The sequence below is a fragment of the Triturus cristatus genome, chromosome 8 (assembly GCF_964204655.1).
Source record: "Triturus cristatus chromosome 8, aTriCri1.1, whole genome shotgun sequence".
Lineage (NCBI taxonomy): Eukaryota > Metazoa > Chordata > Amphibia > Caudata > Salamandridae > Triturus > Triturus cristatus.
Window position 1 is genome coordinate 286,996,973 of NC_140591.1, and position 26,263 is coordinate 287,023,235.

The window sequence follows — 26,263 nt, forward strand, 5'->3', positions numbered from 1 at the left end:
AAAAAAGTGCATTTTTCAAAGAAATCGCAAATTACCACCAACTTGGAATTGGTGGCAAGTTGTGATTCTTTAAGGCCAAATCACACTTTTTCTGTGCTTCATACATTGCATTTAAGGAATCGCAATTTGCGATTCCTTAAATGCAATCGCAAAATAGAGAAGAGCAAATTTTGCAATTCTCTAATTTGCGATGCCCTTTTGGGATGAGACATCCCAAAAGGCCTTTTCTCGTTTGCAAACGGGCCGATTCTGAGAATCGTCCCGTTTGCGAACGGGAAAAGGGCTTGATACATATGCCCCTAAGAGGTGAGTGCGAAGGCAGCAAGGGCAACCAAAGAGGCAGAGAGAAGGGAGAAGGGAAGTTGAACATAAAAATGTAATGCAAAATGAAGGTCTCAAAGGAAAATTAGTGAAAGAAAAAATGGGTGATTCCAGTGGCCCGCTTGCACAAGGTCAGCAAGGATAGTGGCCACCGGCTAATGAGGAGGAGAGCCGGACAGCTGATGCAATGTACAGAACAAACTGATACGGGATAAGCAGGCACAAATTGGTAACAAGAGTAGACCTGGAAGTCCTGCTGAGGAATCCCTCTGCGGGAAGGTAGGGGGCCAGCAGAGGACATGTAAAGAGGAACAGGGCAGTAGGCACATTAGAGGCACGGGATAAAAAGCAAGTTGAGGACTTAAAGAGTGGGGTGTGACATACATTAAAACATTCATAGTAAAGTTGAATTACATAAAAACTTACAGGAAAGAAAAAATAAAAGTTTCACTTACCTTCTCCTGCAGCACGACCTCGATGCTCTCCAGTCCCTGGCTTCAGACTCCTCGGAGTATGAGATGACATCAGACAGCCAACTACCTTTTCCAATCCAGATGCTGCATGAATGCAGCATCTGGATTGGCTGGAGCAGGCTGCCTCAGGGCTCCGAAAGGCACTGGAGGTCTGTGCCTGCTCTCCAACCCAGCTGTGTAAGACAGATGGGTTGGAGACTTTGAAATGCGCATGTCGGTTTGGCCATAGCAAGGTAGCTGGCCAAACAGGCATGCGCACTTCAAGCTGAAGGGGCCACTCCTCATTGCTGCCAATCAATTGGCAGCAATGACATACTGGCCCCGCCCCCATACTCCATTTGGCAGAGAGTAAAAAATAAAATGGTAATAAAATCATTCATTACGTTTTTATTTTCCACTGTTTCGGCAGGAGTGTGGAGGGGGAACCACCACTGTCTGTGTGAACGATCATGTGTGCTTCAAGGGAAGAAATGCCTATCATGTCCCTCTCACACAATCACAGAAGATGGGGAGTGGACTATAGAGGCAGGATAGAGCAGGCAGGAAGCATTTGTGCTATACATGCATCATAACAGAAGCAAGTACAAAAGAGTACATACATGTAATTGATGTTATAGGTTCAGTCAAGTTGATGAAAGGGAGTAGAAGTAAACCAAGGGACAGAAAAAAGCAGCACCATTTGCTCCAAGGGACGGCAGGTTTGCTGTCCTACCGGCAGGTTGGAGGTGAAGATTGACCGGTAGGGTCTAAAAACAAGCCTTGGCATAGCCAATAGTTGTCACCTTTGGGACCTTATAAGTGTTTAGCCATGCAACAGTTGCATAACTAAATACTTATAAGGTCCCAAAAGCAAGACCTATTGGCTATGCAAAGCGGCTGCGAAAGCGAAAGTGATCGCGATCAAACATCAAAGCGGCCGTGCGGTCACGAAAGTGAAAGTAATCGTGGTAAAGTGCGGCGCGCGCGCCCATGCACTGTAGCTCTAGGCTGGTCTGGTAGCACTTTTTGGAGCCCTCTCAATAAGTCTCGCCAGACCAGCACATGCGCTGGGTCAGGCGAGACCTAAAAAACGGACAGGGCCAGAAAGGCGGGAAGTAGGAAAGCTGCAGAGGAGCGGTAATTAAAACAAAGATGGAGTGGAGTAAGGGATATTATACGTTCATTTTTTACCAGTCCTTCTCCTATCACCCCCAGACACGAAGATTTTTTTTCTTGCTTAGATAAACAAACATACATTTGCAGCACACCAGGGACAGCTAGCATAACTTTCTTCGCCACATAAACAAGCAGCGCCAACAAAAACACAAACAACCAAGGAGGCGGAAGGGGTGGGAGCGAGAGAAAGAATCTTTGTGTTCTTGTATTGTTATGACTCTGGCTTGCTGCTTGGAGCTTCGCCACCCCATGCAGGATCCTCCCTGCATCACTCACTCATTCCTCACACTCCCTCCCCGCACAGTTCTGCACTAAACCGGTAGAGATTCTGAATGCAGCCTAACTGCTTTAACTGTACAGAGTATTACAAGAAGCTCTTTTATGTGTAAAACTACCTTCCCGCAAGTGGCAGGTGAACCAGCTGACATATTTGCCATTTTAAATAGCCCAGGAATCAAACGCAGTATACCTCCACACACATCTGGGAGTTGCAACTGAACCAAGTTGCTTTCAATGCTTGCCTGGATCTGCGCCGAAGCTCAAATGTTCAGTAACGGCAATCAATATATACACAAGGCCAGATGCAGTTAAAAACTGACTGCAAAACGTTGTCACAAATCGTGCATCGACTTCTAACGACCAGACTTAATTGAGCTATGCCACCTGTGTACTAATAGGTCACATCACACAAAATGTCTGGTCGTAGCCCATGTTCGTTAAAAAAAAAAAAAACAGGTGCTAATTAAAAAAAAAACAATCTACAAAAAAAAATGTTTTCTGTTGGGAAAACTTCGGGGGGAATTGCTTGAGAGATGCACTATACTTGGTGATGTCATCTCTTGCCATTGAGTTACCCTGAACCCTGCCTTGCATCAAACCCAAGTGGCGACAAGGAGAAGCCAGTATCATGCACCTTAGTGCACAACTATTGGTGGGCAATATATTCTGATCCGCTGGCAAAATTGATGGAATTTTGGCAACTCCCTGTTAGGCTTGTAATGCGGAGTTCCAGCCAAATTCCGCCAAGCGCCGCACAGTGGAGTTTCTTGTGTGCAGCTTGCCAATGGTAAATTAGCGGACACAAGTGATATTTGGCATCCCAAAATCTACTAGAGTAGTAGCAAAACCAACTCGAGAAGCTGCGCCCTGAGACGCGTGCAGTGGTACCGTTCGTACTGATTTATTTAGCACGAAACGGGCTCCTGGTGCTAAATCACAGTGCAAGCAGAGCGACGCGCCTATTTCTTCTTGTTTGCGAAATTCCGCACAATCTCCATTACTTTTTTAGTAGCTCAGCTGATTTCCGCGGAGTGAAACTCTGTGAGATCTGCTCAGGCTTATGTATAGCCCGCTGGAAATGCTAAGGAAAACCATCCTGTGAAGGAGTCCGTTCGTCTGTATAACTTGAACCCTGGGGAGTATTGCAGGCCAATACAGCCCATGAGCTGCAGGGGTCACCTGGACCCTCGAGATGGTCCCCATTAAGCCGAAGGCTGATAAATATCTGTGAGATATGGTAGGCTCAGGCGCCCCTCATCGCATTCTGCAGGAGGTCCTTGGCATTTTGCGTTATGCCACTGCTTGAACCACACAGATAAGCATTGTAGTGAGGCCAGTGCTTAATTTGAGCCAGTGGTTTCGGGTGCTCGGCACCAGCACTTTATTGTCAACAACGACTCTAATAACAGCCTGCCACATGGTGACGCGGTTTGTCTAACTTTGTGAGAAGCACTACAAAAGTTTTTTAATGATTAAATATATATTAAAATAACTAATACATGCCACCCGAGCTATCAAAATAGCTTGGGGGGCATGTATTAGTCACTTTTAATGTATATTTAAAGTTTGAATGGTCACACTTGTATGAGAGTGATGGCTAGCTGTGACGGTACTGACATGGTCAGCACTAGTGGGGGGCAATGAGTGGTGCAAGCGCCAGTGGCCTTCCGACAAGGGCCCCGACACTTATGTTTTTTCAGTAATTAAGTACCGAGTGCGGCAGAAATCCAATGGCAGCTGCATCTAGAAAACAAGGATCTGCACCGCATGAGTCAGTAGCCGAGTTCAGGTCAGGTCATATGAATAGCTCCACCGATCAAGGTGAGGCTGCACCCACAGAAGATCACCGACCGTTCAGCCAATGACCAAATGAAAAAAACTGCGGTCTCCTCAGAGAACTTGATTTATCGCATGACGTTTTCTCCGCACCACTGCAGCCTGTGGTTTATTTTTCATGGCAAGTATGCTTAATCTCTTTGCACAATTTCTAAATACCTTTGAACTGGTTTAATTAGTTGTTTACAACCATTGTCATGTTGCTCCAGACCAAACTCCTGCTTCAGAGGCTGACTTAGTAAGTGGACCCACCACTCTGTACATCACTGCTTACCCTCTACCTTCCTGACACAAATTGGGTGATTTATTACAAAGATTTTTTATTTTATTTCAAGTCATATCAAACATTATTTTCAAGGCTCCACACAAAACAATGTTTGCACCATAAGTCAATTTTATGGGATCATTTTTAAGGATTCTCCAGAGTCTGCGCTTAAGGATTCAACGCTCTTTGTTCTGTACAGGTCTCTTATAACTAGCAATATGGGGTCAACATCACCAGGTCCTGGCACCTGCACAATGGCCATATTTAAAACTCATGTAGTTTACAACCATCGCCATTCCTTTTCATCATTTTCTATGCTTAGTTCAATAGGCACCATGTGCACATCTGTGTTAATCAGAAGCTTCCAGAGTGGTAGAAAACAGAAGCAGGCGATGGAGGAATATCCCACTGCAGTTAAACCTAAAGGAAGTGGTACACTGTGGTGCACTAGCAGACAGCTTGCATGTGTGAAGTCAATTAAAGAAGAGCAATGAACTTCCTATGCACATTCCAATAGGTCTCTCCTGTCTTAGGCCTCACCTTTGCTACCCGACAAGTGTACTCGAGGCAAGTGGTAGCCATATAAAGAGCAGTACATGAGGGCTGGGGCACCGACCGTGTGAGCCTCCGTCCTTGTTGGAGTTTAACAATCTGGATGCAGAATAAGCAAGACAATGTACAGACTTTACATCCAGTCTTCTTAAAGATTTTGGTTGAATAGAAACTCACCAGCTAGACATAGTAGTGGAATTTTAGAACACTGTTGTGTCAAAATGTCTAGGAAATAATGTGTAATAAAGACCTTCCAGACCTAATTTAGTTTACCTTTTTCCCCTGTGTGAAATAAAGGGGTGGCTGTACAGAGTTCCACATGTAAATACTCATTTGCAGCGATAGGGTTGATTTGGAAGTGCGTTGGTGGCACATGGCTCTGGAACTATGTGCACGCACTTATTACAATAAAGGGGGATCTAGGGCTGCGTGATGCCATTTCAGTGACATTAGTATAATACATTGGGTATTCTAATAAGTCAAACAAAAGGCGATGGGAGGAATGCTTCGAAATTGTGTAAACGACTGACAATTGCTCTGGGTAGCGTTCAAACCCATTGTTATTCGTCCATCGCTCCATTCTAGACCGATGCCCGACTCATGCAAATCAGTTTTGACCCAGCTCCTCATGGGAACAGTCCATTCCAAACTGCCAGGTGAGGACCCCTCCATAAGTAATACCAAGCAACAACAGATGGGTTTAGGCCTCATTAGATCTCATCAGTGATGTATAGCTTGGTTCCTATGGCACAGCAAGCAAGGGCCCCACATCTGGGCATATTCTTGGCCACCTGAGGCTGAAACCTGTCCAAACTGCCGGGTGGACGTCAATTCACCAAAATGCCATGGGTAGCAAAGGAGACTTCACATGCCCCTTGATCTTCACTTCCACACACTCACGTACACATGATTGATATACATACATACATAGTCACATATTCACACACACTGCCTACATATGTACACAAATTCACACACTCTTACATAAACACACTCAAAACTGCAAGCACGCACGCACCATACATACATTTAAAAAAGCATTTTTTTTAATTTACTTCAGCTGCCAACAAAAGTCATATTCCAGCAAATTGTACACTAATTTTATTTAAATTAAACTATTAGCGAATAATGCAATATTATTCACTAGTGGTATGATCAAAAATTGAAGAAAAAAAAACTAGGTGAGTGAAGCCCCCACCAACGTTCATAAGGACGAGCTGCTTCTGTTCCTGCCACAGGTGTTGCCACTGCTGACGCTAGGGGTCGCAAAGGCAGTGCCAGGGTCACAGGGGGTGTACCAAGGGCTACAGTGGGTATGCCAGGGTCGCAGCAGCAGCGACCCCTAGTGCCCCCTAAATAACGTCCATAGATACTGCTTAAAGCAGTAAATATTTTATTTTTTACCTTAACACCAGTGCAATTTTTGGAAACAGAGAAGCCTTTCAGCAACTGCAGCTGTTTTTGGACCCTCCGAAAAGTTGAATAAAAATATTATTCATATTAAGGACAGAGTGTTTGAGGAGCACCGGTGGAGGGGGTGGAGGAAGCAACATTTAAAACTATATATATTTTTAGGACTCAGAGAGGGAGGAGGGCCTGAGGAACCGGTAGGGGAAGCAATGAGGAGAGGACAGATGTTTAACAGGCAAGCTTGAGGTCAAGGGGAGGAAATAATTTATTTATTTTTAAAGCAGGAGTGTTGGGGAGGGTGGGAGAAAGAGTGAGCAGCACTGAGCACATGCGGTGGGACAGGTATTTTATGGGAAATCAGCATGAGAGAGAGAGCGAGAGAGAGAGAGAGCGCTTAAACACATGCAGTCTCAAATGCTTTAACAACAATAAAAAAAGTGGTTTGCTGAATATAAGCAGTGAAATGATACAATAAATTCATTCAAAAAGATGAGAAATAAACTGTGCTCCAAGAGAGAGACAAACAGAAGAAGAAAAGCTGTAGAATATGCAAGCAAGCAATAGAGTGACAAGAAAAGTAATCAATAGGCTGTCTAAGCCCACTTTAAGTTGGTTATAGTTCAAAATAGACCTGTTGACAACAGACAGCTAAAAGCGGTCATTGCTAAAACCATGAGTAAACCTCAGATCTCAGTATTGATCCATGTAGTACAGAAGTATGCAACAAGAAGTTAACTACAATAAGGAGAAAAACCTGTCACACCTTGAAAGCCAACATGACCATCCCTTGGTCTTCAAAGTTCACCTCACTGCTCATGGCAAATACTCACATTGTCTCCAAATTGCTGCAGTGCCATCTTGATAACGTCTCTTGTGGTTTCAGCGTTGGTTATTGTGAATGTTGTTGACTGTGTGGGGAAAAAGAGAAAGACTATAAGGAAAGGCCCATGTTGCATAAGCTGCATATGAATAATTCTCCAGACTGGAAGTATGAATTCGGATATGCGTATTTTGCAGCAAATTCAGCTGTGACAAATAAAAGCATGAACAACGCAGGTATATGGAGCACAAAAGCATATTTGAATACTGTATTTTGGTCATTAACATTTTTGCAGGAACAATTCAGTTCCAAACTTAAGACCTTAATTAGGTGCCTGTTCCCAGCATCACTTCTTCCCACCCCATCCCTGTTCCTCAACAGGAATACTTACCGCACCTTCACAGAAAGACTTGTAGAGAGGTGAAGAGGAGCAGGCTGAACTATTCTGCTAACTTCCACGCCATCTCTGGTCCTTAGTGTTCCACAGGTGGCGTTAATGTGCTCAGCCACACTTTAGATTGCTTCCGTTTTTAGTAAGGGGCTTATATTGTGTGTAGGCAGAGTAGCCTCACGATTGCCTGTTGTAATATGTACGTTTGGTGTGGCAGTGATGGCGAACGTAGTGCTGGACATGCAACTTTGTAGTCAAAGGATTTGCTGACTTTGTGGAGGGAAAATGTTTGTGATGGCATCTGTACTTTATCACATAATGTGGCACCTGCTTTTCCCAGCATAGCAGAGGAAGTCTCAACCATCCAAACTAAGGTATGCTAGAGACACTTCTTTATTTCTGAGGCCACACTGCAATACTTAATTGCTTCTAGGCGCTAGTGATGGGACACCGAGCAGTAGGAAGGCGACTCATGGAGGAAGGCGTCATATTTGAAAGGAAGGACAGCAGGATATACTAGGTGTATGTGGGAGGCTAAGATACAGCATGGGTAATTTAATTTTTGGGGGGAATGGCATGAGGTTGTGGGCGTTGCAGAGCTGGGGTGGCAGGGAATTTCACAACAAGCGAGGGCCAGCAATGAAGAAGCCTAAGAAGAGTTTGCCACGTCCCTTCTTGCATTTAGTTCTGGGAATCGCCAAGATGTTATTCTAATCAAACGTTAAGTGGTGGATTTGGTTGGTAAAGCACAATTTCTGTGAAGACGAGGCACAGGGAATTGGACGTGATTGCGTAGCTGACCGAGCGCGAGTGTTGGCTTCTGCTTTGCGGAGTAGAGTTTCGGTAGCCATGGATCAGTCACACTGCTGCATTTTGTGCCACTGGAGGCTACTGATTTGGTAGTTGAGAAGGTTGCAGATTATAGCCCGACAACCAAGAAAGCAGTTAACTAGGCAGTCGACCACTTATCACTGGCTATCTGGTGGGATGAATGGCATAGTATTTTGAGGTGCTGAGTTTCATGAGTCATGGACTGGACTACTGATCCTATTTTGGAGTTTAGACTTGGGTAAACATCCCAGATCGGTCCTAAAAGTTTGGCTTCTGATGTCTGGCTAGAATAAGGGCCCCTAGCACACTTCCCAACATAATCTTACTCACTTTAATATGTTTGTCCAGACACTTCCTCAGTAAAGCCTGAACTAGGGCAAATATTTGTATCTCAATGTTATTAAGAATCTTGGTGGTCTCCTCTCCACCTGTCAGCCAATTCGTAGTCACTTGGAGGGCGTCACCCGTTTTGAAATCACTCATCCTTCCAACATGTGAATCACTTTCCAAAAACTTCAGTGAGGGTCACTGGTCCTGCAAACCCCCACCTTTCAAAAATTATATATATATTCACCTCTATTGATTTCATATGGATCATTAGCTGCAGACACCGGACATCGCGTCTGTGGAGTTTCTACAGGCCGAGAGGCATGCGTATCAGAGCCTCCAAACTAAAATTTAGAATCAAAATGGATGAACAGTCTAACACCCGGGGTCATCACATATCTCCATTCTCTAAAATGTTGAAAACCAACTTTTTAGCGGGTGCTTTTCCCCCCAAAACTACTACATGTTCTCAGCATCTCTTCTTCCCACACCATCGCATTAATGTTTCAACTTACTTCACATAGTTAGCAAAGCTTTCTGAACATATGACACAAATATTTCCTGACAAATGTATCCTTTCAATCTTGCATTCAAAGCTTTGTGTGGTACCTTAGTATGATGTTCACTGGTATAAGGTTCTCAGATAGGATGGGGTTGCTAGGGACAGCTCCGAGTTTCTATGGCTAGTGCACCCTATTGTTTGGTGCAATAATTATTCTACCTGTGCAAAAAAACTTTTTTTTTTTTTAATATGCAGGTTCATAAATGGAATATGGAATTAGAGTTACTATTTGATTATCCTGGAGGTGCAGCTTTCAGTTATTACCAACTGGAAGGCATCAGTGTCATCCGAAAGACACAAGGCACCTGCCGTGGTGCGACATCTGCTTGACCTTACAGCCTACATGCTTTAGATACAATTGCTAGATGTGTAGAATGGAATAGTTTTTCATGCAGAGCAACTATTATCATCCCAGGGGTGGATTTAAGGAAAGATCACTCACTTTTACTGCGGATGATAAGCTCCTTTAGACAGACTAGAATCAAGAAACTGTGACAGAGGACAGTGTCGCTTCCCCTACAGAAGCAATCCCTACAACAAGCCCTCCAATGTACCCGATTCCAGGTCCTCTTCCTAGGCGTAGATAGAGCTCCAGCTGGAGCTGGTGAGCACTTTACACCCACTGTAGTATGAAGGGATCTAAAGGCCAGAGACCCTGGAGCCCACTGCAGGGTGCCCAGGTGGCCCTGGCTCGCGCATTCCTCCAGAGATGCAGAATATACAATGACATCTGCCACGCAGGAGCAGGCCAGCAGACTGAAATCTGTTTGCCCTCCAGTGAAAAGGTAATAAGATATTTTGTGTCCTATGTGACTTTTTGCATGGAAGGAATGTTGTTATCGCCAGCACACAAGGGACAAGCCAGGCTGTGAAGCGGGAAAAATACTGCGTGCTGGGAGCACTGTGATCCCATCTGGTATGCTGGCGCTATGCAGAATCAGCCATTCTGCGACAACTGCGACTCAGACCCCACAGGCGGGACAGGGGGGGATCTGTGCCATAACATGGATTGCGGAGATGCCATCTCATAATAGGAGTTTATCCGACAAATGTTTTACACGGCCCACACCTCAAATTTACATCACATTAACAATACATTGACATGATTCAAATATTGGCTAAAGTATCCCTGTCATAAGTACGCATGTGCATTTTTAATTCCACTTGCTCAGTTCTCCGACTCGTATTATTTTTGCACTTGACAATACTTTTCCTGGATTAACTTCGCTTTCGACCTCGAAGTTTTTCGGCACTTGGAGAGATATTTAAAACTAATTGAACACAGAAAAGCTGGGAACCGTATGCAGCCTTTCTAAAAGTCAACTTTAAGTCTTGTCCAGTTTTTCAAACACAATAGAAAATGAATGCAGAACTTTTCTAGGCAAGTTTTCCATGAGGGGCTTTTTTTCTATGCACAATGGCATTGATCAGCAGAAAAATACGTAGCTGTTTTCTTTAAAACTATTTCATAAGAAAAACAAATTTGTCAGTGTTAAATTAGGACACATACTACATGAATTGTTGCGAATAATCAAACTTGTTATGCCAGTGTGTCAAATCGAAACAATTTTGTAACCTTTCCAAACTTTCCCATAGAGCTTTGTGAACGGTGCATAAACAAATCTTTACGACTTTGCACCTCACTTGTCCTAGGTCTAAGGCAATCTACACCTATAATGACACCCTCATTGCAGACAGTAGGACATGCTTGCAAAAGTTTAAGCATTGGCATACCTGAGAAGGCGGCTCTAAATTTACCAAATACAGTCAAGCACCATATGGGTTAATAGTTTTCGCTACAATGTTATTTAACTTAAGGGACATGGGAACCACCATCTTGGACGAGTGCTTCACACATGGGCCGCGGGCTGCCAAACGGTTGATGCCTAACCTCACCCTCTCTATCTCTCCCCCTTCCCAGTGGATGATGTGCCCACTAGACACAGAACTGACACCCTCTACTGTCACTTGCGTGGAAATGTGGTGTTTTGTTTATTTGTTCCCTTCAGAAGAGTGGCAACCCTCTTTTCTCCCTCTGTGTAGTTAACACAGTTATGCCTTTGAAACTTTATTCATACAATGTACCCGGATTGTTATTTCTTGCTTTACTGTGCGTCATTCTGGAACACTGAAGTAACAGAGGAAAACGCAGCATGACCTGGCCAACTTGATCCTGGGAATATCTGAGCCAGACTTCCAATGGCGCTTGCACCCATGGAGGACGTTTCTCCTACTGCCTTATTCTGCACGGACTCTACAGTGATGCAGTGCAGTGTCGTGTTCCTTTGCTGCTGATCTGGGTCACAGAGAACCGACCATCTCAGCGCCACATTTGTGGCTATTGCGGACAGGGGTCAGTCAGGAAAGGGGCAATTTATGCAATAGTCTCCGATTTGGAGGACCGAAGAAAGATGGAAGAGGCCTGGTAGTACCATTTATTGACAAGAATGCCAGATGGCGGGTACACTGGTGCTCTACGATGCAGACCTTTGAGGTGCAGCCAGTATGACTCAAAGTAGTGAACAGTCGGTTAAGGCACTTATGAGAGACCTGGACAATTACTACAGCTGTGTCCAAGTACGTTGAGAAATGGATAGTAAATAAAGTTTACTTTCGCTAGTACTGTTCACTGGCATGATTGGGGGGATACATTAACACATTTATGTGAGAACGTGTACAAAAGCCAAGCTATTGCTACATGCATTCATGCTGCAAAGTTTCATCAAAATGTTTATTCGTGGTATTAAATCTGTTTTTTCCTTAAAGCACCACTGAACTGCTGACTTAGAAATATGCCCACAGAACAGTGATACTGGTTCAGCTGGTGTTAATGCTTCTACCCTTTACATGATGGGCTGCATGCTCCTGCACTGCTACTCGAGTCTCCTTTCTCATAGAACCAAGTCTGTGAGCATCATCTGCCAGAGGACACCGCCTGCACCGATGAAACAGCTCACACAATACCACCCAACTTGAAATCTCACTCTAAATTTCAGAGCGTTTCCTGTCTATAACACTAGAAATCAGGCAATAATTCCGGTGGACTTCTCTGTGGCAGTGTGGTGTGTGTGCTCACTTTCTGGGTCAATTGAGTCTGGGGCAGCTGTGGCCCCACTGGTCAAGAGTCTATGTAGGCAGATGTAGGGTAGTGTAGCAGGGAGATGATAACTACACTATCAGATTTGCAGCTGGCAGCATGATTGCAGATGAGAATGCAGAATAATAAATTAAAATGGGAAAAACTGTTCTCATGGCTGCCCAAATGACAAAGAGATGAAATAACTGCCTCATGTGGAGCTTACTGTTGAGTACAACTCATTGAGATGCTGAGATGCATCACAGGACTTGTGTATTACTGCATCACCATCTGTAGTAAATCAGAACTGTTGCCCTTGAAGAATGCAGAATCCTAGACCTTGCAACTGTAGAAGTAAGTGTCCTGCAAGTGTTGTCAAAGAAAGATGGCAGTGGTGTGGCTCTGCAAGTGATGGCAGGGTTAAGTAGGCCTGGACATGAAATTCTACTCCTCTTGTGGAGCTTGCGGAGTTTTTCCCACTCCGCGCAGCATGCAGAGTTTCTAAAAACGCAGAGCAGAGTTTTTACCCAACTCGTGCTCACCAATGTTAAGGGTCAAGTGAGGAAAATCTTACTCCAGACCACCTCCCGGCGAGATTTCTCAATCCAGGCGGTCATGGATGGCGGCTACGCTGAGAAACATTCCGTTCGCATTGAGGAAGCGGTTGCTCAAGTAGAGCATCTACTTGAGTGGCAGAAAGGAGCAGCACCCTCTTGCGCTGCACATGGTGCTGTTCACGATGTTCTTCCAGTGCAGGGAAACCCCCGGTGCTAAAAATCAGCGTGAACGGCGTGACCCAACGCATATCGCTGCTTGCATAACTCTGCAAACTCCACACAGGCAAAGGTTAAAGAAGCCAACAGCGCCCACTTTTTCCCTGGAATACTCTATAAAGACTCAAAGCAATGGGTATGACCTAGTTATAGGACCTATGACCCCACGTTATACAATAACACACACACACACGTATATATATATATATATATATATATATATATATATATATATATATATATCTCCACTTCCACCGTTCTCTGAAACTTCCCTTCAGTGGGGAGCAAACGAATGCCAACCCTCGTTTTTGTGCGGTTATTTTTTGTTTGGTCACCACGATCGCCAAGACACGTTTCGGCCTTGATCACATGACGCGCTACGGGAGTCACATTATTCTTTTTAAGGTGCTAGTTCAATCACACGTGGTAAATTCATCGTATAGACATGGAAGAAATACTTATAACATTTCATTGTCTCAGATAGGATTGTGCAAATCAGCAATAAATAGATGAAAGGTTAAAATACACTTGATATAAATACATAACCATTGTTATAAAAGTATTCAAACAATTGTAATTTAAAACCTAATGTTGCCAATTTGCATGTAGGTATAGTAAAAAAACATATGATATACATGTATAATACAAAATAGTGCACATAATGTGATTACATGTTTTACTTTGTTTAACTATAGCTGATTGATTGTTATGCTTGCCTGGAAACAATGTATCCAATATTGTGGCTTTTTCTGCCCTTGTCTAAAGTGCTCTGTGAATTGTTAAAATACGTGCTACTCTGGAACTACCCATGTTCCTGAATTATGTTATGTTATGTTATTTATTCTTTTGTATAGCGCAACGGTTACTCAAAAAGAGTGTCCCGGCGCTTTTAGGTAAGGGGAACAGATTTCAGAATAACACAACACAGCCAAAAGAGGGTAAAAGAAACAAAAAGAAAGCAAAACTACTGGGAAACCTATTGGGAAAACAGCCAGATTTTGAGACCTCTTCTAAAATCAAGGAGAGTAGACGCCCCCCGCAAAGGGAGCGGTAGTTCATTCCACATCTGTGGGGCCAACAGACTGAAAGAGCGGCCCCCAAGGCGAGCCCTCTTCACACGCGGAACAGCCGCCAAGAGTAGAGATTCTGACCTCAACGAGCGAGTCGGATGGTAAAAGGTCAGTCTCTTTTGGAGATGTTTAGCTCCCACAGCATGGAGCGCTTTGTAGGCCAAGGTCAGAGCCTTAAAGGCAATCCGTTTGCGGATGGGTAGCCAGTGTAACGTCACCAACAACCCAGAGGCGCTGGCCCGTCTACTTAGGCCAAAGATGGCCCTGGCCGCCGCGTTCTGTGCAACTTGAAGCCTTTGTAGCAGATACTCTGGCAGGCCCAGGTAAAGAATGTTGGCATAATCCAACCTGGAGCCTATCAGAGCCTGCACCGTCAGCCTCCTGTGCTCCTCGGACAAGAGAGGCAAGAACCTCCGCAGCATTTTTAACAGGCCGAAGCAAGTGCCGGTTACCCCCAAGATCTGGGCTTTCATCGTCAGCCCCTTGTCCATCTTAACCCCCAAATTTTTAGCCATGGGAGAAGAGCCGGACGGAGGGATCATGTCGAAGGGCCACCAGGCCTGCCAGCTAGGCTCCGTATCGCACCCGAAGAAGAGTACCTCCGATTTGTCGGAATTGCACTTGAGGCTGTTCAGTTGGAACCATGCGAACACAGCCCCAAGGCAATTCTGGATACTCTCCCCGTCAAAGTCAGCCCCTCTCTCGCAAGAGAAGAGGAGCTGGGTGTCGTCGGCATACGACACGATCCGGGCACCAAATGACTCCGCCACCGCCGCCAAAGGGGTCATAAAGATGTTAAAAAGGGTTGGGCTCAATATAGAGCCCTGAGGGACCCCGACTCCCAGAGGCGGCATTACGGCGGTGTCAGATGATGTCCAGATAGTTTGCCGGCGGCCGGCCAAAAAGGAAGAAAACCATTTGAGCACCGTCCCCCGCAGACCAATCTCAAAGAGTCTTGCGAGCAGGCCCTCATGGGGGACGGTGTCGAAAGCCGCCGACAAGTCCAACAACACCAGCATGACTTTGCCCCCGGTATCCAACACCCCTTATTATACATAACTAAATAAAAGGGTGTATGAAATAAAATAGTAAACTCATAAAAGCTTAATGCTTACTGCAGTATGCTGAAGAAATGCGGATAAGATCAGGATAGTAATTGATTGATCATTCATGTTGCATGGACAGGAAGTAACTCAGCTATTATCACCTGTCATATTCATCATAACCAAGTATAAAAATCCTCACTGGAGTTGTGTCCATTTGGAGTCTTGGTATCAAGTTCCAAAATGTATTGTGTTTCGAGGCGTCTAAGTGTAGCCTGTTACCCCCTCTTCTGGACATTGGAATGGAGTCAATTATGAAATAGGTGAGATGGTTAAGATTATTGGCGTGCGTTTCTTTAAAGTGATATATATTATCAATGGTTGCCCATTCCTCCTCATCCCTCCTGCTTGGCAGAAGTACAGGTTTCTCTGTGAGATGAGTCTTCATGTACGGGGTTAAGCGTTGATTTCTCATTCCACCTGAGTGAATACAAGGCGGCAGAAGAGGGACTTACATGATTTAATGATGTATTCTGCATTATGGTGTGGGAGGAAGATAATAACGGCTATGGTAACAAACAGAATGGGCTCACAGCGCAATTGTCAGGGTGGTCTTGGAGCCATTGGTAAAAGATCTGCAATGGCCTGTGGTTCGTCTAAGGAAAGATGGGGTACACCTTCCCCTTCTACAATGGAGAGATTTATACTGAAAAAAAGGAATTGCAATGCTCCCATTGAATAACTGATTAGGACATTGTGGCAAGATGTAGGAAAGGAAATTAAGAGCAGAAAAGAAGAATTGTTAATCAGAGGTAGCAAACACATTTTATTACAGATACACTTACCTGGGCACCATTTCCAACATCTTTAGCAGAGATCTTTACCAGAAGGCTCTTCGGGTAGTCATTTTCTTTCTCCTCTGAGATGCGACTAGTAAAAGCAACAATGAGGAGTCAGTCCATGCAAGCCCACCCATTCATTTATAATCTAGAGGGCTTAGGAAGTAACAGGTCCTATGCATGCAAGAAAGATAAAGCATAGGCCTGAAGGAGACACTATTAAAAGTACATCAGGAAACAAAGGACACATGGAGACACACGATTTATGAATATATTAACAGAGATAAAAGGTCACAAATTAAAGAGATTTGGTAATGAGTGTTGACAATTTATATCACTGCCAGAAGTTCGTCTGCCATTCAAAGTATTGATCTTTGCTCTCCCCTAAAACCGTAAAACTAGTTGGTGTTATGAATAACTAGAGACCTGTTTGTGTATGTTACTTTTGTTTTGGAGGATTATCAGGATATTTATTGGAGGTGAATTTACATACATCGACTCTAAAATGTAATAGTCTAAACAGTTAGCGGCTATTCAAAAATGTGGTGTTTTTCCAATCCATATGACAGACAACGGACACCCCACATACAGTCACATATTATTAACGCACACCTTTTAGATATTAAGTTGCACAACATCTCTTTGCACTGGACCAATTTTGACCAGACTCTAATGAATAGGAGGGGATGGACAAAAGATGCCTGCTTTTAATGAACCCCCTTCACCCTCCCCTCAAGATGGGCCTGTATTTTCAGATTTGGGAGCATCCTGGTCCAATGTACTAATTCTATGTAGCGGACCGTTCTTTCACCATTGGTCTATATATTTCTGCTTGGTGTTGTGGGTGGCATTTGTGGTTTGCATGTAGCAGTCTTTGCGACTGGATCAGATTTGCTGGCTTGAAATAATACAAGCCGGGCACCATCCCTATATATGCCAACATTTTGCAACCAGAAAGAGGGAGAATTTGAAAACAGGAAATTGGTGGACTTTATTCTCCCCATTGATTTACGTTGAATCAACGGTAATTTTAGGCAGGAGACAGCTAAAATAAAGACATTTCCGGATTAAAAAAATCACGAGTTCCTCACCTAAACCGTGTCTGTTGGCATGTTGCCACCTTTCGGGGATGTCGTGGCCTGTCAACCTTTAAAAACTATTTACAACGTGAAAGAGGATATGCAGCCATGGAGGGGATGGGCCTGGCAAAGGGGGTGGAGCCAGTCACTGCTTAAGAAGCTTTATAGTGGTCCTAGAGAGGGGGTGGAATTTGTGCTGAACACTTTCTCAGTGCCCACTCCTACTCACCCTCCCAAAAAGACAAAATGCTTTCGGAGAAGACTCCCATAGCCAAGGGACAGGAGAGATTTCTTCAAGTTTACCACACAACAGAGGGGCATTACTGCAGTTTATGGTTTGTAGTTCCTTTTAGTTGGGGTGTCTGTTCTAGTTGTCTCAGTATAGAATTGTATTACAATTTAATGAAAATATAACTTCCAAGATGAAATGTTTAACTTAAAGTTACTTGTTCGCACTAGTAAAAAAGAAATAAATACCTGAGAAGGGAAGAAAACCATTTCTCTTTTTGCTCCGGGGAACTGCAATGAGGAAAGAGATAAGACTATATCAAGAACGTGGACATGAAGCAATCAAACATATAATGGAGCTCAGCGATGTCATTGTGTACTGCAGTGTGTTCTCCTTTATGCTTCTGATTACAGGTGAGGAGAGTAAATATTGATTCACGCAAAAGCTCCTGTTAGCACATGGAATCCGAAATCCAAGTTAATACCATTATTACCTATTAATATTAAATACAATACAATGTGCTTTGTGCACACAGCTAGATCAGGAGTTGGCCCTCAAGATCTCCTTGGTATTGTGAGACCCCATCAATCGGCTCGCACCTTAAGATCCAGTTCTCTCACCCTAGGTTCCGTTCCAAAAGTTAAACAGACCCATATACCTCGCCTCAAAATCCCAAGATACAAGAAAAAAAAACATGCGTGACACATCCTTCTCTGTTCAAGCAGCCAAAATATGAAACTCTTTACCCCCCCCCCAACATAAGATCCACGATAAACACCTTATCTTCAGTTACTTAAGAAATGGCTCTTTCCCACATAAGCACCATATGCAAACAGAAATATACAGCAGTTCCCTCTGTATATAAGCAGTTATTTGTGCTACAGATATGTACCTATACATGTGTATTACTCTGTATAAACATGTTGAATAATTATGTTTAAACAAAAATATGAATAAATACATTTTTAAGTACAACACTTTAAAACCAGAGTTTATTGAATGCATCTTTAATCTACTGATACTTCCTTTATGCATCTATATACCTATATGTGAAAATACAGGTACCCCTGAACAAATTTCCAAAATCAGGGTCGAGATACTGTATGTGAATAAATCATTTAGGAAATGGATAAAAGTGGACTTATAATAAACAAAACTCATGCGTGACCAGAAAAGGAAAGATGTCAAAGATAAAAATTTTATTATTTTTAGAAACCAAGTATTTGTGAAGAATATTTTTAAATATTTTCTCTTAACAGAAAAAGAAGAACACAAAAAATTACATCAATAGGAGTTTTGATAAATGCACAATTTTATTCTTGGCCTATGTCTTAAGTGCAAGATGTGAATATATGATAATTACTAATGATCTTCAGTCATACTCATCCATTCATACATGGCCTAATGGTACTGCATATTGCTGTATGTCAAACATGATATTGTAATAATAGACATAGGGACAAGAAATTCAATTATAGACAACCTAACAAAGTGATCATGGCTAATGTTATTCGTGTCTACGCGCGTTTTAGCGGTACGCCTTCATTGGTAGCCATGTGGTCTAATAAGAATTAAAAGAAAAACATGAATATAAGTAATGGTTCTGATCACACGTTGAGAGTTACTAAATGTTTCTGCTATAAGTCAGAAACAATTATTAAAAAGGAAGGTTAAAATGTCACAGGAAGTAGAAATTTAGTATTTGCAGTACAATTTTTTTGTATAAAAAACCAATAGCTAAAGATGACAGACGAAATAAGAACAAGCTCCAAGTTACATCCATCTATATACCTTTCATGTACTTGGATCTATTTATTACTTTACTCAAAAAACACTACCCTATTTCTCACCCTCTACCTCTAGCAATATATGTAATCTACATATACTTACTTCCTTTATGCATCTATAAACTTTCCATGTACTTTTGGATCTATATATTTATTACTTTCTTCTAATTCAGCATATCCAGTGCACTACCCTATTTCTCACCCTATGCCTCTCTTAATATATCTTCTACCTCAACCCTGACTCATCTCCAACCTCTTTTTTCTACTCTTTCCAATGCACTACCCTAATCCTCACCCTATTCCTCTATCAATATATCTTTTAATATCCACTCTCTCATTCATCTCAAACACTATACCACTTATGACCCCCAAAATAGCCCTTTCTAGACTCTCCTCCTTGCACCATCTGATACCTTTTTTACTATACTGATCCCCCAAAACAAACCTTTCTAAACTCTTCCCTCCGACTCTTCCCCTCCACATCCCTTTTTACTCATCCCCAGGCTCCCACTACTGCTATGACACCCAAAAAAAAAGAAACTCGAAATCCTTCACTCTTCTATCCCTCCACTATCCTTTTCAATCAAACAGACTAACATATCCACTTATCAAATTTCACTACACTAATTCACCAATAATCCACAATGGGCTGCGAATAGCGTGCTACTAGCCGAAAAAAGCGATTCAACACCTCATTAGGGGTAGCAAGCAGTATATAAATGCAACCCTTTTCCCCTCTTCTATCCCTCTGCTATCCTTCTCAATCCAAATAACTGACTAATATCCACCACTCAAATTACTTTCATATTTCAACATACTAATTCACCACTAATTCTTTATGGGTTCTGGAGTAGCGTGCTACTCGCCGAAAAAGCGTGTCAACACCCCATCAGGGATAACAAGCGCTATATATATATATATATATATATATATATATATATATATATATATATATATATATATATATATATATATATATATATATATATGCAAACCACTTTACCTCTTCTATCTCTCTGCTACCCTTCTCAATCCAAATAACCGACTAACATCTACCACTCAAATTACTTACATATTTCACTATACTAATTCAACACCAATCCTTTAATGGGTTCCGGAGTAGTGTGAACTCTCCAAAAAAGCACTTCAACACCCCAACATGGGTAACAAGCGCTATATAAATGCAAACCTTTATTCCCTCCTCTATCCCTCCACTATCCTTCTGAATCTAAATAACTGACTAACATATCCACCACTCAAATTACTTTCATATTTCACTATACTAATTCAACACTAATCCTTCTTGGGTTCCAGTGTAGCGCGCTACTCGCCGAAAAAGCGCTTCGATGCCTCGTAAGGGGTAGTAAGCGCTATATAAATACAATTACGACACCATACAAAATATGGGTGGCCGTCTTTTGCCTACATTGGCCCTAAGCTCTGGAATGAGCAGCCACCTATCCTGAAAAGATGCACCTCACTGACCTCTTTTCACAAGCAATTGAAGATATGGCTGTTTTAAGTAGTATTCTGGTCTGCACTCTACCTGGCATCAGGCATCGGGAAACCCCATGTGGATAGCTGTCACGCTATATAAGCTTAAATAATAATATTAATTACAACAATTATTACGTTAAAATATGTCAATACCTTACTCCTGCAACTGTCCCCAAGGCAATATTTGGCAGCTCAAACCTAGCATAATGTACTCCGGGGAGAACATATGGTAAAATCAATCCATGTAGAATTTGCTGTGGGAAACGCTAATTTTGCATACAATCCCTCATTTTCCTGTAGGAAATAGGATTTTTTATCACACCTGGTAAATACTGCACCATGGTATCCATATTCACCCGGTGCGGTAAAAACCTGGCCCTTTACACCCCGCTTGTAGTCAGAGTCTAAGTGTATAGAAACCCCCAGTTCTGATCAGGCAGGGAAGGCAGCATAAACATTGCAGAAAACCATCTTTTTGGCAAGATCTCAAGATAGATAAAATATGCACAGTTAATCTGACAAAAATCAAATATCCTCAGACACTTCTTCAATATTTGATACCACATTGGAGCATCTATTTTATGCTAGAATCATTTTTCTTTTGCCAAGTATCTGAATACAAATTTCATTTGCATTCTTCTTAGTCTGTAGACATTTTTAGTGTTTCAAATATTTCATCCTAAATTTCATTGCAATTCTGAATTAGTTTGTACCGTGATCAATGTTTCATTCTAATTACCAATTAAGTTTGCATTATGGATAATACTTCAATCCAAATGCCAACATGCATTTCGCATAGTGCTTCATCCAGGCTCGCTGCATCCACTGCATCAATAATAAATCAGGTCAGTTTCAAGAATTCATATTTTATTCATAGTGTTTTCAATTCAGATGAATAAAAACACAAAACAAAAAGTATTTTAGAAATTATAAATAATCCCAACTTCTCATTAAAACCTTGGCATGATTTTGATGGTTTATCTATCATAGATTCAATCACAAGTTAACTTCGTGTTCTAATATACAGTGTAAGAGTTGTTACATCTCAAGAAAGGAATGCACCACATCCTGTAATGTGTACCCACATTTCTAGTCATGATTGCATTTGAAAAAGCCACCTATATGTCCTATATTTACATGCATTTGAGCCTTTTTTCTCTCAGTTAGTGCAACATTTCTTCCTGAATCAGTATGGGTCACTATACACCACAATTAGAAAAGGAACGCCCACTATATTGTTTTGTTTCCGGGCCAAATCCAGGCAATCCAATGTTAACAAATATGACAATGATGAACAGTAAATGAGATTCAGTTGTTAGGAGTCTTAAGTATGCGTCCAGTATCCAACTTTTATTGATATTTCAATAAGCACAATCCAAACTTGCCGCCACCGTCACCATCCAGTGGGGGAGAGGGGACTACATCCGCCATGCTGCAACGCGAGCCGCCGGGCTGCCACGCCACCACCCGTGCCCGGAGGCACTTAAATCGCGGCCAGGGATCCCGCAGCGCGGGAGCTCAATCCAAACTTGCCGCCACCATCACAATCCAGCAGGGGAGAGGGGACTACATCCCCCACGCTGCAACATGAGCCGCCAAGCTGCCATGCCACCACCCGTGCCAAGAGGTGCTTAAATCGCGGCCTGGGCTCCCGCAGCGCGGGACGCGCCCGGGCCAAGGGTGAGCCCATCTGCACCCGTCAGAGACCGGAGGAGGCCGGGCTGGGCCACCCCTCTGACAGGCTTCATCCCCCAAGCCCTGCTGAGATGAGTTACATACACCCAACAACAATAAGCATTGGAACACTTACGCCATGGGGAAACGCACTGGTATACTAAACCTCCGCCCCTCTGCTTCCATAGATCGTATGCTGGAAGAGCTGTCAATATAGTCGCCACTGAGATCGAGCTAACTGAGAGGCGTCTTTCATTAGGATTGGCAGCTCCACAAACTGTCCCCTTGGTAGGGGAGGCCCAAGATGATTGTGACGCCCCCCCCCTCCCCCCCGACACCTAGTTTACTGACAAGTGCCACCAACCATTCTTTGATCTTAGGTGCTTTACAGTCCAATAGTGCACTCAGCCTTAGTCAACAGTCGCAGACACCGACATTAATGTCCATCCCCTCCACCAGTGCCTGCGACACTGGCAGCAAAGTCAAGAAATGCTTTTCACTTAAATTCACTGCCGCCCAGAAAAATCCACTTAATACAGGACGTACTAATATCCCATCCCCACCTACACACTTAGCCCCTCTCATCGCTCCCGTAAGCTTTGTACACAAAGCCACTTTAGGGCGCAATACGCAGTGTGCGACCGCATTCATTGAAAATCCTGCTAGTATGGTGACCGCTGAGGCTAGTAAAGAAGTTCTTAGCCTACCACCAGCAGCATGTCCCTATGTCTTAGTTTTAGCAGGTGTTCTAGAAGATTTCTTATTAATGGCCGAGGTCATATCAACTGTGCAGGGCGACCACAATCCAATTGCAACAACAATTAGATTCGCCCTTAGACCGGACTTTGCCAAAGAGTGTTGTGCCAGCAATTTAGTGTCCTCTACTGATAATTTGAGAGTGATCTGGAAAGGTGTTGATAATAATAACTTATTCACCAGAATGATAAAAGCACATCCATCACCCATTGACACATGCCTGTCACCCACCGATCTCAACCCGAAGGCAATTAATGCCAGAGAACCCGAGCGGTATTTTAGTGAAACAGACAATGGTGATTGACTCTGTAGACGGTTGAGTGGGAATTTACATAATGATGTCTAGAGCCTCCTGACCAACAACATTGATGACGTATTCCCTTGGTCAAGCATAGAGGCCCAAGTACCTTTATATATTTTTCATTTTATTTCTTATGCACCTCCATTAGCAGAGTGACTAAAGTATACAGGTCCTGACGAATGCCCAGAACTTAATTGTCGCCAAAGCAGAAACATGTTGACCGATTAATAGATAGGGTATATATATTTAACCTTATTTTTTCTCTTGCTTTTTAAAGACTACCACAGATGGAAGGAAGAATAAAGTTGTTGCCCCTATGTAGGTAGTTTTTAAAATCACTCTTCACTATTCTTTTTGCACTCTGCCCCTCCTTACCATTCTGAGTTGGTAGATCCAACATGTCCTTTGCACTCCTGCTCCTTTCCCCTTTGAATAAGTTGTAGCCCACACGGGGTACCTTGCGGTCCCCGTGTGTTGGAGGAACCCAATGATGAAGCATGTCACCCTTGGGTGAGTGAGGGTTTTCAGCCACAACCTTGTTGTGCCCTGTGTCCTCTTACTCTACCTTTCCCCCTATTGCTACCCTATATATTGTGCGAGTTACAATTAATGCCTTTAGCCATCTATGTGGAGGCATTAAACGACTGATCTCTAGGCCTGCATCAGACACCAATCAGAGTCCAAGATGGTTCAATAATGCCTCCTCACAAGCAAATAGAGAGCTCCGCACAGCACTTGTAACAAAACCAAGGGATGCAAATCTTATCAAGTCCCTGAGGCGTCAATACAACCAAGTGGCCAAGCAACGAAAAGATGAGATCCTAAAAGAACGCTGGGACAACCTTGCATGTGCCGCCAGGCTTAATAATGGAAATGTTTTTTGGGCAGCAGTCAAAGACATGCGAACGGTGGGCCTTACACTCACTGCCCTAAGCTGTAACATAACTAGCGAAGCTTGGAAAGCCCACTTCTCTAAGATTTATTTAGCTCCATCATAGAGTGAGGATCCCTTTATCCATCATGCTGCCTCACGATTACGATTTACAAAATGTACTGACTGAATTTACTAATGATGTCCCGAGAATTAATGGTAACACTCCCTGCCCCACTGTATGCGGATGATGCGGTCCTAATGGGCTGCACACCCAATGCACTACACACTTTAATTTGGGGCTTTGTGGATTTTATGGTCGGTTTAGATCACTGTACCAATTTTATAAATCGTTTTTAATGGCCTGCTGCCCAAAAAAGCACCTTATCAACTCAATTACCTCAGGATCCGAACGCTTATTAAGCACTTGCATTTTCCCATACTTGGGGATAGTATTCTCAGCCAACGGTTCCTGGGCAGACAATGTGGCACATAGCAGGAGTACGTTTTTAAAAGCCACCAATTCATTTTGTGCCTTCCGCAACCAAAAAGGGCCGAGGTGGTTTAAACTATAACCAAAATTTATAAAACAAAGTGCATTCCCATCACAACATATGGCGCTGAAGTCTGGTGTTTCACAAAATGTAGTAGTATTCAGGGTGAAGAAAACAGATTTTGTCGGACACTCCTGGGGGCCTCAAATTCCTCTTCACTACCTCTGCCATAAGGAATTACAATTGTTTTTCATTGAAGATTACATCAGGGCTTGCACACACATATTTTGGCTAAAATTTTGGCAAAACCCGGCAGCGGTCCTAACGAGAGATATAAAAGTTGATTGTCTTAAAGGTGATTATGGCGGGGACATACCCTGGCTCACCGCTGTTAGAAAAAGTTTGGCCAGTGTGTAGCTTGAACATATCTTTTTAAATACGAGTGATATGGAGGGTATAAATAAAAAATCCTTCCAGGAGGCCCTATATGACCAATATAGTAACACAAGATATGACACAGAGCTCTCGCAATTGTCAGTTGCAAGGTATATGTCCCTGGTAGACGCAACTTGTCCCCCATCACATCTGCCATGTAGCTATCTTTTAAGGAACATAGGCCATTGGGAAAGAAGCTTGCTATTTCGCCTTAGGGCTGGTATTTTAAAATTTCTGCTTTGCTTCCCCTTAGGGTTCAATGTTAATCTTAAACAAATGCCCTGACCTTGTGGCAATCACAGCAATCAATCAATGTCACATTTTTTATTCTTTTGTAATTTCTATCAGAAATATATAAAACAATTTCAGATTCCTTATTTTAAGGCAACTGCCATCACTGATTATAGAGCAGCCTAAACGGAAATTCTTAAATTGAAGGGAGATGACTCGGTTTTCCATGTGAGTTCCTTTTTGAAAGTGGTAGTTCGCTCACGCACCTATATGAGCACCCCCTGATGGCTGTCTCTCATTGCCCCGAATTTTTATATTTGTCTTGATAGTGCTCATGTTTTCCTCCCTATGTGCCGTTTGAGCCATTCATGACCTTGTACTGTATATACTTGACTGCACTTTATCAAATCATGCTGCTATTAGATACGAGTTATAAACTCTCCCACGGACAGTATTTTTATGAAGTTGTTGTTTTGCACACTATGTTACTCTTTTTTATAGTATATACTCGATTGCACCTTACTTTACTACATTATGCTGCAATTTGCTATGGGCTATAAGCTCCCATGTGTTTTATGAAGTCGCTGCTTTGCACACGGTCTTTCTTTTTAATACATGAATTCTTATTGTTGCCATTTGTTACGCACCACAAGCAGTCATTGGTCTATTGCTTTTATGCTGCTATTGCTTCACACACTTTTTTTAAATAAGTGTATGTATTTTTGTTGGTATCTTGACCTGTGCTTTTATGGACGTTTCATATCCGAATAAAAATGAATTGAATTGAATAATTAAATGTTCCAGTCAGCCCAGCCAACCCATTTCGTCCTCTGTGGACTTTATCAGGGTTGTGCTTTCCAAACTTGTATGACTTAAATAGCAAGAA

At 42.8% G+C, this 26,263-nt stretch overlaps 1 protein-coding gene across 2 annotated transcripts in view; it reads right to left on the minus strand.

Annotated features, from left to right (window-relative positions):
• The window catches only part of ARHGAP20 (Rho GTPase activating protein 20), a 301,512-nt gene that overhangs the window by 58,963 nt on the left and 216,286 nt on the right, over nt 1–26,263 (minus strand). For both annotated transcript variants that reach the window (XM_085621537.1, XM_085621538.1), the window contains 3 exons: nt 17,580–17,621; nt 16,030–16,114; nt 7,122–7,199 (listed from right to left, as the gene is read on the minus strand). In XM_085621537.1, the coding sequence (XP_085477663.1) occupies nt 7,122–7,199; nt 16,030–16,114; nt 17,580–17,621 (205 nt within the window). The remainder of the gene's footprint in view (nt 1–7,121; nt 7,200–16,029; nt 16,115–17,579; nt 17,622–26,263) is intronic.